The sequence below is a fragment of the Amphiprion ocellaris genome, chromosome 10 (assembly GCF_022539595.1).
Source record: "Amphiprion ocellaris isolate individual 3 ecotype Okinawa chromosome 10, ASM2253959v1, whole genome shotgun sequence".
In the NCBI taxonomy this organism is placed as follows: Eukaryota; Metazoa; Chordata; class Actinopteri; family Pomacentridae; genus Amphiprion; species Amphiprion ocellaris.
In genome coordinates, this window is record NC_072775.1 from 36,896,215 (window position 1) to 36,907,605 (window position 11,391).

Here is an 11,391-nt window from a genome sequence, read left to right on the forward strand (position 1 = left end):
CAGATCTGCTCCTCAGAAAATGATCTCCACTGGAAGCACGAAGGAAGCGCTGTACTAATTTCCATTGTTACGCTTACGACACTCAGTTGTATTTATCTGTGAAGTCAGATGAAACTAATCAGCTAGCTAGACTGCAAGATTGTCTTAAGGACATAAAGACCTGGATGACCTATAATTTCTTACTACTAAATTCAGACAAGACTGAAGTCATTGTATTTGGCCCCAAACATCTTAGAGAATTGCTTTCAAAGCATATAGTTACTCTGGATGGCATTACATTGGCCTCCAGTACTACTGTGAGGAACCTCGGTGTTATCTTTGACCAGGACATGTCCTTTAACTCACACATAAAACAAATCTGTAGGACTTCCTTTTTCCACCTGAGAAATATTGTAAAAATCAGGAACATCTGGTCTCAGAGTGATGCAGAAAAACTAGTCCATGCATTTGTTACTTCTAGGCTTGACTACTGTAATTCCTTATTATCAGGTTGTCCCAATAGCTCTCTGAAACATCTACAGCTGATCCAAAACGCTGCAGCCAGAGTACTGATGGGAGTTAGCAAGAGAGATCATATTTCTCCTATATTGGTTTCTCTTCATTGGCTTCCTGTGAAATCTTTCTCCGAGTGTCCCTTTATGTTCCTTGTTCCCCACCCTCATCTTCTCTGATCACTCCCCCTCTCTACCTCTCTATCTCTACCTCTTCTGTGCCTCTCTACCCTCCTTCCACCAGCAGATGGGTTCCCCCACATAAAGATCTAGGTTCTGCTCCAGGTTTCTTCCTGTTAAAGGGTGTTTTTCTGCCACTGTCTCCTTAGGGCTGCTCTGGGGGTTCATATGGGTTCTGGAAAGTGTCTTGAGACAATCTGACCTGTAATTGGTGCTATATAAATAAAACTGAATTGAACAACTTCAGCAAAGACACAACTATGAAGTTCTCTGAGCAGCAGAACGTTCTACGCTCCAGACTGTGATGGTTCTGTGAAAGGACTAGAACCTGCCGCTCTGACTCACTGATCCAAGCCGACAGAAACCAAACTTCCTGGTAAATAGCAGTTAATGATGAGCTGAGGTGTGTTCATACCTGGTCACTGTGGTGAGTCGTCGTCCAGCAGAACCAGAAACACACCATCTGCAGCTGCTTTTATACCCCACAGCTCTGTGTGTGTGTGTGTGTGTGTGTGTGTGTGTGTGTGTGTGTGAGAGAGAATAATTATCCTGTTAGCACAACAACAATTACCTCCTTTCCCACAGCTTCACCTGAGTGTGTGTGCGTGCACAGGTATGTTTACATGGAATTATCTCTGTAAAGACGTGTGTGTATGAGAATGTATAGCTATGTGTGTGTTATTTAATGTGTGTGTGTTATTTAATGTGTGTTCATATAGTTACGATCTTGCTCTCATGACATCATTCACACCTGGAGAAACCTTCACCTGTCTTTATCTCCATCTCTGCCTCCTTTTTATCTCCACACCATCAAATTATTCATTTGTATTTTATTAAAATTCCACATCTGACTTCACTCTGATCGTACAGATGTTTGTTTTCACGGAGCACGTCTCTGGTGGATCAGAACTCCTGGATAGAGCTACACCATGAACATTGAACAACCAAGAAACTCTGAGAAGAGGTTGTTGAAAAGCATCAGTGAGGACGATACAAGAACATTTAAAGTTCCTGAAGATCTCCTGGAGTCCAGTTAAATCCATCATTAAGAAATGGAAGGAAGATGGAACATGAATAAATCTGACTAGAGCAGGACGTCCTCAAGACCTGAGAGACTAGAGAGGGAGGCCACCAAGACTCCTATGACTCCTCTGAAGGAGAAAGAGACTAGAGAGGGAGGCCACCAAGACTCCTATGACTCCTCTGAAGGAGAAAGAGACTAGAGAGGGAGGCCACCAAGACTCCTATGACTCCTCTGAAGGAGAAAGAGACTAGAGAGGGAGGCCACCAAGACTCCTATGACTCCTCTGAAGGAGTTCCATTTTCAGACTGTTCATCCAACAACTGTTGTCTGTTCTTCACCAGTCAAAGCTTCATGGAGACAAAGAGAAAGACTCTGATGGAAAAAGCTCCAATTAAATCTGGACTAAAGTTCACCAGAAGACATGTGGAGACTCTGAAGACACCTGGAAGAAGGTTCTTTGGTCTGAGGAGACCAGGATGGAGCTTTGTGACCATCAGACTACATATGTTTGACATCATCACAAACACACCATCCCCACTGTGAAGCATGGTGGTGGCAGCATCATGATGTGAAGCATGGTGGTGGCAGCATCATGGTGTGAAGCATGGTGGTGGCAGCATCATGATGTGAAGCATGGTGGTGGCAGCATCATGGTGTGAAGCATGGTGGTGGCAGCATCATGATGTGAAGCATGGTGGTGGCAGCATCATGGTGTGAAGCATGGTGGTGGCAGCATCATGATGTGAAGCATGGTGGTGGCAGCATCATGGTGTGAAGCATGGTGGTGGCAGCATCATGATGTGAAGCATGGTGGTGGCAGCATCATGGTGTGAAGCATGGTGGTGGCAGCATCATGATGTGAAGCATGGTGGTGGCAGCATCATGGTGTGAAGCATGGTGGTGGCAGCATCATGATGTTCCTCAGCAGCAGGACCTGGAAGGCTGGTAAAGGTAGAGGGTAAATGAAATCCTGGAGGACAACCTGATGCATCTGAAGAGAACTGAGATGTGTAGAAGATCAGGTTTCCATCCAGACAATGAGTCGAAGCAAACAGACAAAGATCCTCAGAGATGGTTTGAAGACAACAAGGTGGAAGTTCTGGAGGAGTCAGAGTCCAGACCTCCATCCAGCTGAGAACTAGAGTCTGGACCTTAAAGGTTCTGTTGATCAGGACCTTCTTACTTTTTATTATTAATCTACAGCAGTGAGCTGTTTGATCTTATTTTATCTTCACTAATGAAATCTTTTTGTTTCTCTACTATGAGCTGCATTTCTTTCATCATTTTCTTTTCTGAGCATTACTGGCCAAACATTTGTTTTGGGGATTATTTCAGTTTTTCTTGACTGCCTCTGATGGAGGAGGAGCCTGCAGGGAGGTAGAACCTGAGCTGCTCATTACTCTGTTTACTGTCATCACTGAGCTTTTATTCTGAAGGCTTCAGTCAACACAACAGGAAGTTCCCTAGCGTGGGAACCTGCAGCAGAACATCAGAACATCGTATCTCCAAACACGCATCATATGAGCTGGATTTAACAGAACCTCGAAAATGAACAGGGGACGGTTCTGGACTCAGGACAGTCTGGGTCGGGTCTCCTGGTCTCAGTTCTCCTGGTGGACATCTGAAGGACGAAGACACAAAAACACAGAAATGGACACGAACTGGGTCTAAGTCAGGGTCACATGTGGACTCTGCAGATGGGAGGCAGACACTGCAGACCAGACCCGGTCCTGGTTCTGGTCTTCAGGCTTCCCTGGACTCTGGTCCTCCTGGGTCACGGTGCAGCTTCCTTCCCGTCCTCTGTCCTCTCCTGGTTCCTCCTATTCTTCACCTCCCTCAGCCCCTCCTGGATGCGCTCCACGGCCTCCTGGTCTCCAGCCTGCCGGGCCAGATGTAGAGCCTCCTGGTAGAACCGGACCGAGTCGTCCATCCGTCCTGGGGGGACAGAGCGAGACCGGGTCAGACCTGCAGAGGACAGGAGCCCCGGCCCTGAACCTGTGCTCACCTGTGTGCAGCAGGATGCCGGCCAGGTTTCCCAGCAGCACGTGTTGGTCCGGGTGTCCGGCGGAGCGGCTCAGGTCCACTGCCTGCTGGACCAGAACCAGGGCGTCGTCATGGCGACCCTGCAGGTCCAGGATGGTGGCCAGGTCGCTCATCAGCACCAGAGTCTGGAACACGGAGACCAGGTGTATGATTCAACACGTCTCAGGTGTGTACCTGTGGGTGTGTCTCAGGTGTGTACCTGTGGGTGTGTCTCAGGTGTGTACCTGTGGGTGTGTCTCAGGTGTGTACCTGTGGGTGTGTCTCAGGTGTGTACCTGTGGGTGTGTCTCAGGTGTGTACCTGTGGGTGTCTCAGGTGTGTACCTGTGGGTGTGTCTCAGGTGTGTGTACCTGTGGGTGTGTCTCAGGTGTGTACCTGTGGGTGTGTCTCAGGTGTGTGTACCTGTGGGTGTGTCTCAGGTGTGTACCTGTGGGTGTGTCTCAGGTGTGTGTACCTGTAGGTGTGTCTCAGGTGTGTGTACCTGTAGGTGTGTCTCAGGTGTGTACCTGTGGGTGTGTCTCAGGTGTGTACCTGTGGGTGTGTCTCAGGTGTGTACCTGTGGGTGTGTCTCAGGTGTGTGTACCTGTGGGTGTGTCTCAGGTGTGTGTACCTGTGGGTGTGTCTCAGGTGTGTACCTGTGGGTGTGTCTCAGGTGTGTGTACCTGTAGGTGTGTCTCAGGTGTGTACCTGTGGGTGTGTCTCAGGTGTGTGTACCTGTGGGTGTGTCTCAGGTGTGTGTACCTGTGGGTGTGTCTCAGGTGTGTACCTGTGGGTGTGTCTCAGGTGTGTGTACCTGTGGGTGTGTCTCAGGTGTGTACCTGTGGGTGTGTCTCAGGTGTGTACCTGTGGGTGTGTCTCAGGTGTGTACCTGTGGGTGTCTCAGGTGTGTACCTGTGGGTGTGTCTCAGGTGTGTGTACCTGTGGGTGTGTCTCAGGTGTGTACCTGTGGGTGTGTCTCAGGTGTGTGTACCTGTGGGTGTGTCTCAGGTGTGTACCTGTAGGTGTGTCTCAGGTGTGTGTACCTGTAGGTGTGTCTCAGGTGTGTACCTGTGGGTGTGTCTCAGGTGTGTGTACCTGTGGGTGTGTCTCAGGTGTGTGTACCTGTGGGTGTGTCTCAGGTGTGTACCTGTGGGTGTGTCTCAGGTGTGTGTACCTGTAGGTGTGTCTCAGGTGTGTACCTGTGGGTGTGTCTCAGGTGTGTGTACCTGTGGGTGTGTCTCAGGTGTGTGTACCTGTGGGTGTGTCTCAGGTGTGTACCTGTGGGTGTGTCTCAGGTGTGTGTACCTGTGGGTGTGTCTCAGGTGTGTACCTGTGGGTGTGTCTCAGGTGTGTACCTGTGGGTGTGTCTCAGGTGTGTGTACCTGTGGGTGTGTCTCAGGTGTGTACCTGTGGGTGTGTCTCAGGTGTGTACCTGTGGGTGTGTCTCAGGTGTGTACCTGTGGGTGTCTCAGGTGTGTACCTGTGGGTGTGTCTCAGGTGTGTGTACCTGTGGGTGTGTCTCAGGTGTGTATCTGTGGGTGTGTCTCAGGTGTGTGTACCTGTGGGTGTGTCTCAGGTGTGTGTACCTGTGGGTGTGTCTCAGGTGTGTACCTGTGGGTGTGTCTCAGGTGTGTGTACCTGTGGGTGTGTCTCAGGTGTGTACCTGTGGGTGTGTCTCAGGTGTGTGTACCTGTGGGTGTGTCTCAGGTGTGTGTACCTGTGGGTGTGTCTCAGGTGTGTACCTGTGGGTGTGTCTCAGGTGTGTGTACCTGTGGGTGTGTCTCAGGTGTGTACCTGTGGGTGTGTCTCAGGTGTGTACCTGTGGGTGTGTCTCAGGTGTGTGTACCTGTGGGTGTGTCTCAGGTGTGTACCTGTGGGTGTGTCTCAGGTGTGTACCTGTGGGTGTGTCTCAGGTGTGTACCTGTGGGTGTCTCAGGTGTGTACCTGTGGGTGTGTCTCAGGTGTGTGTACCTGTGGGTGTGTCTCAGGTGTGTATCTGTGGGTGTGTCTCAGGTGTGTGTACCTGTGGGTGTGTCTCAGGTGTGTACCTGTAGGTGTGTCTCAGGTGTGTGTACCTGTAGGTGTGTCTCAGGTGTGTACCTGTGGGTGTGTCTCAGGTGTGTGTACCTGTGGGTGTGTCTCAGGTGTGTACCTGTGGGTGTGTCTCAGGTGTGTGTACCTGTGGGTGTGTCTCAGGTGTGTGTACCTGTGGGTGTGTCTCAGGTGTGTGTACCTGTGGGTGTGTCTCAGGTGTGTACCTGTGGGTGTGTCTCAGGTGTGTGTACCTGTGGGTGTGTCTCAGGTGTGTACCTGTGGGTGTGTCTCAGGTGTGTACCTGTGGGTGTGTCTCAGGTGTGTGTACCTGTGGGTGTGTCTCAGGTGTGTACCTGTGGGTGTGTCTCAGGTGTGTACCTGTGGGTGTGTCTCAGGTGTGTGTACCTGTGGGTGTGTCTCTCCCTGCTCCTGGAGGCAGATGTTCAGGGCATCCAGGTAGTCCTGTCCTGCCTGCTTCAGGTGCAGAGTTGCCGCCCGGTACCGAGCCCTGGAGTCCAGACAGAGACCCAGCAGGAGGCGGGTCTCCTTCCTCAGAACCTCTTGCTCTTCTGAGGACAAACAAACATGTCTTAGAAGAGCTTGTAACCCGCCTCAGGGTGTCTCACCTGTGTTCTCACCTGTCTGCTCGTCTTCCTGCAGCTCCTTGTGTTTCTCCAGTTTGGCCTCCAGAGACTCCGTACAGAACCTGAAGCCGTGTTCCGCCAGCTCCGCCCTCAAACAGACCAACACAAATCAGCGACCTCACAGTGACCTCACAGCTTCCTCTGCGTAACTTCAGGCTGCCTCTCACCTGTTCTGCTCAGCGTAGATGGTGGCCAGTTTCAGAGACATCTCGATGACGGCGTTGTCATCCTGGAAACAAGCAGCAGGTCAGAGGACTGTTTACCTGGACAGGTAGAATAAAGAGGCGGGGCTCACCTGAGGAGTTCCTCCAGCCAGCATGAAGCTCATTGCTGCTTTGAAGAGCTTCTCTGCCTGGAAGAAGATCAGAGACATGATGTCACAGCAGAGACGTGATGTCACAGGACAGCAGAGAGCAGCCAATCAGGTGGAGGCATAAAGGTACCACAGTAACGCTGGTTCTCAGTGTTCCACAAAGAGAAGGTAAAACAGGCGTACACATTTAGAACTTCCAGCAGCTGTTCTATCAGCTGTTACTGCTAGAACATCTGGAACAGCTGATAAACATCAGGAACCTTCAGAGAGTCACAGAACCAAACTCCACCTGAACATCACAAACATTAGTTCCAGTTTTACTCCAAGGAGGAACCCAGTTGATTCAGAACCAAAGGAAACACGGTTCTGCTTTAAATAGAATAAATATAGAGACCAGAGAGCAGGAAGCAATGAAGGAGGCCACATGTGATTGGTCTGTAGGTGAGAACTCTGAGCTGTGATTGGTCGATACTCACACTGTCCAGCTGACCCTGAACGTATGCCAAGTTCGCCATCTGAGGACAGAAGAACGTTATTAGAACAGTTCTAAAGGTACCGTTCCTGTGAGGGGTTCTAGAGCAGGCATGTCAAACATACGGCCCGCGGGCCGGACCCGGCCCGTTGGATGATTTAATCCGGCCCGGCATAAATGTCTGAGTATGTCAAAAAAAGAAGCGAGTCTCTAGCTCATTTCTATCAAAAGTTGTGATTTTTTAAAATAAATACAAACCAAATGCTCCCTCCGGCCGCTAAAGGGCAGTAAATGTGTAAAAGCGCTCACATCCAGCATGCGGCACTGACACGAGTTAGTCACAGGAAATAAACATTCGCAACGTGATGTGTCCAAGTAAAAACAAACCAGCAATCTTGCTTCACCATTCACCACTACTAAACAAGTTATCGGTCAACACACCCTTCCCAAAATGGCAATGTCAAAAAAAAGAAAAGTGGACACGGAGTGCAGAGTTTTCCAGGAAAAATGGACTGAGAAGTATTTATTCACAGAAGTGAATGCAAAACCAGTGTGCTTGGTATGTAATCAGCAAGTTGCAGTGTTCAAAGAGTTTAATATTCGGCGCCACTATGAGACTCATCATAAAGACAAGTATGACCACTTGAAAGGACAAATAAGGAAAGACGAGATAAACAAATTGGTCGCTGGTCTGAAGAAACAGCAGTCTACTTTTACGCGCAGCCGCGATACTGCTGATGGGGCTGTAAGAGTTAGCTACATTATTGCCAACGAGCTGGTGCAGGCATCCAAGCCATTTTCTGATGGGGAGTTTGTAAAAACATGCATGCTGAAGGCTGCAGAAGTCGTGTGCCCTGAACAGCGACCTGCCTTTGCCAATATTAGTCTAACGAGGAACACTGTCGCAGATCGGGTGACAGAACTCTCAAGTGACTTGAGCAGCCAACTGAAAGATAAAATCAAGTCATTTATCGCATTTTCAATCGCAATAGATGAGAGCACCGATGTCACAGATATTGCTCAACTGGCCATATTCATTAGAGGTGTTGATGAAACTTTGACCATCACAGAGGAGCTGCTTGAATTGGTGCCCATGAATGACACCACAACAGCAGATGACATTTTCAGCGCTCTCGTTGGAGCGCTGGACAAGGTGGGAGCGGACTGGTCCCGTGCCGTGAGCCTGGCTACCGACGGTGCGCCATCAATGGTCGGGAGAAAGGCAGGCGTTGCCACAAAATTCCGTGACAAAGTACAGACCGCAAATGGAGGACAAGAGTTTTGGGCATTTCACTGTATTTTGCACCAGGAGGCGTTATGTTGCAAAACACTGCAAATGGACCATGTTATGAGTGTGGTTGTGAAAACTGTCAATTTCATCAGAGCGCGCAGTCTAAATCACCGTCAGTTTGACACATTTCTCAGTGATCATGACATTCATGCTGGCCTTCCATACCACACTGACGTGCGCTGGTTAAGCAGAGGTGCAGTACTTAAGCGCTTCTTTGAGCTACGAGGGGAAATTGGACAGTTCATGGAGAAGAAGGGACGCCCAGTAAAAGGAACTTAAATGCAAGGAATGGGTGCAGGATCTTGCGTTTATGGTCGATATTACACAACACTTGAATACACTTAACATTACATTGCAGGGCCGTAACAGAGTTGTCACTCAATATTACGACAGCATAAGTGCGTTCAAGATGAAACTGTCACTGTGGGAGTCGCAGCTATCCAACAGTGACACCGCGCATTTCTCTTGTCTCACAGCTGTGCATCCGAAGGCACCGGACCGTCCCCATAATGATTTGGATAAATATAAAGACAACATAACAGATTTGCTGCGAGAGTTTGAGCAGAGGTTTCAGGTATTCAGTGAACTTGAGAACAAATTTGGCTTTTTTCGCTCGCCATTTACAGTGAAGCCTTCTGATATGCCAGCTGACATTCAACTCGAGCTTATTGACTTGCAGTGCGATTCTGCTATGAAGGATAAATTTGGGTCCGTGGGATTGGATACGTTTTATCAATATCTCGTGCCAGGTTACCCCAAATTAACAGCCATGGCTGCAAAAGCAGCGCTCAAGGTTAACAAATAAACACTTGAATGACATTGTTAAATGTGCTGCTACTCAGGATTTCACATCTAATATCGATGCACTTGTGAAGGCAAAAAGATGCCAAGTTTCAGGAGCCAGCAGCAGCAAGCAGACTGCAGGAGTGCAGTGAGAGAGAAAAAAGTGTGATGACACGAAATTTGTTTGCACTCATGAATACAGATCATTAAAAATAAGATTAATCTGGTTTCATATTAAAGACAATTAATATTGTGCAGTATATTCTCAGCTTCAGTAGGCCCAGCCTAGTAGTTTGATCTGATGTAGTCTAATCTTATTGCCCATGCACTGCTATAACTTTTTATTTTATTTTATTTATTTATTTATTTATTTATTTATTTTATTTTATTTTGTATTTCTTTTTTTATTTATTTCAAAGCAGTATGACAATTAAGGCGAAAATATTTTTTTCATAGCTCCCACTTGAGTTTGTTTAGTGTGGTGAGTTGGTTCAGGTGTAAAACTGCATTCACTCAACTGTTAAAATAAACCAGTTGTTAACACATTCACCGCCAAACATGACAATCATTTTTTTTTCCATTGTTTGTGAATAAATGTGTTGTGCTTAGAAAAGATTCCTTGTCATCCGTGATTATAATATGTAGGGTAGGCTACAAATGTAGGCTGAATGATAAAGCATAGTACTGAAAAACAAAGCTAAATATTTGGAGTTGACATTCTTTTACTGATCCGGCCCCAGAGCCAAACTGAGTTTGACATGCCTGTTCTAGAGGGACAGTTCTTGTGAGGGGTTCTAGAGGGTTCTGTGAGGGGGTTCTAGACCGATGGTTCCTGCAAGGGGTTCTAGAGGGTTGTGTTAGGGTTACCAGGCTGTAGGTGTAGATGATGGCCTGGTTGTTGTGGTTCTGATGAGCCAGAACGACGGCCTGATGAAGGAACCCGGAGGCGGCCTGCAGCTGACCTCGATGCATGCTGAGCTGAAACACAAGAAGTACTCATACTTTACTGCAGTACTCATACTTTACTGCAGTACTCATACTTTACTGCATCACAGTGCTAATACTTTACTGCAGTAACAGTACTAATACTTTACTGCAGTACTCATACTTTACTGCATCACAGTGCTAATACTTTACTGCATCACAGTACTAATACTTTACTGCTGTAAAACACAGTCAAAATACTCCAGTACTGCACGGAATTATTAAAAAACACAAAAAAACAGTATTTAAAAACGAAAGAAAGCTTTGTAAAGAACATCTACATTTTTTGGAAAATAAAGGATCTATCAGTTTAAAAACTAAATACTTCAAAAATTATCAGCAATACTATGAGAAAACATTAAATCCTTCCAAAAGTATCTAAAGAATGCTCCAGACTACAGCAGCATCTAAAGCTTCTGATCAGTATTAAATTGTCTGTTTTATGGTCCTAACCCTTTTATTTGTGACATTTATGTGGTGTACTGGTTCTGGTTCTAGTTCGAGTTCTGGTCCTGGTTGTAGTTCTAGTCCTGTTCCTGGTTCTGGTTCTAGTTCTAGTTCTGGGTCTCGTGTTGGTTCTAGTTCTGGTCCTGGTTCTGTACCTTGGCCTTCTTCAGCAGCAGGACCATCTCGTCCTCCTTCCTCTGAGCTTCGTCTCTCTGATCTTCTCCGGATCCGAACAGAGAAAAAGCTGCAACAGAACAGGAAGCTGCTGAGTCTGGAGTAAAGAACCGAACGTTCTAGAAGACGTTTAAAGGAACCGAACGGACCGACTGCTGCCCACAGCGCTGCTCCTCCACCCGCTGGGTTCTGGAAGGTTCTCCTGCTGGACTCAGGTCCCGGGTTTACCCAGCATGCCGAGCGTTTTCCCACCACAGAGACGGCGTGATGGCGGACGGGTTCAACGATGGACCTGAAGGAGGACAAAGAATCAAAGTGGGACCATCAGAACCTCTACTAGACTGAACCTGGAACCTTCAGAACTGTGACTCTGAGGAACAGCAGCAGATCTGGAGTCAGCGGACCCAGCAGCAGTGTTCTGGTTCTGGTTCTGTGAATGGAGAGTGATGGTCCTCTGACACCCAAGGTTCTGATACATGAAGCTAATGTATGGAACCATGGTACGTTAGAACCAGGTCAGTCCTTCAAACATG

At 47.8% G+C, this 11,391-nt stretch overlaps 1 protein-coding gene across 1 annotated transcript; it reads right to left on the reverse strand.

The window, feature by feature from the left end:
• Positions 1-3,097: 3,097 nt before the first annotated feature.
• On the reverse strand, positions 3,098-11,164 carry ttc19 (tetratricopeptide repeat domain 19; the record flags this gene model as incomplete). Its single annotated transcript, XM_055014666.1, has 10 exons — positions 3,098-3,630; positions 3,701-3,863; positions 6,156-6,319; positions 6,389-6,483; positions 6,562-6,623; positions 6,690-6,746; positions 7,184-7,222; positions 10,121-10,231; positions 10,840-10,928; positions 11,008-11,164. Coding segments are annotated over 10 exons (1,098 nt in total), but the record flags the coding sequence as incomplete, so codon positions are not given.
• Positions 11,165-11,391: the final 227 nt, after the last annotated feature.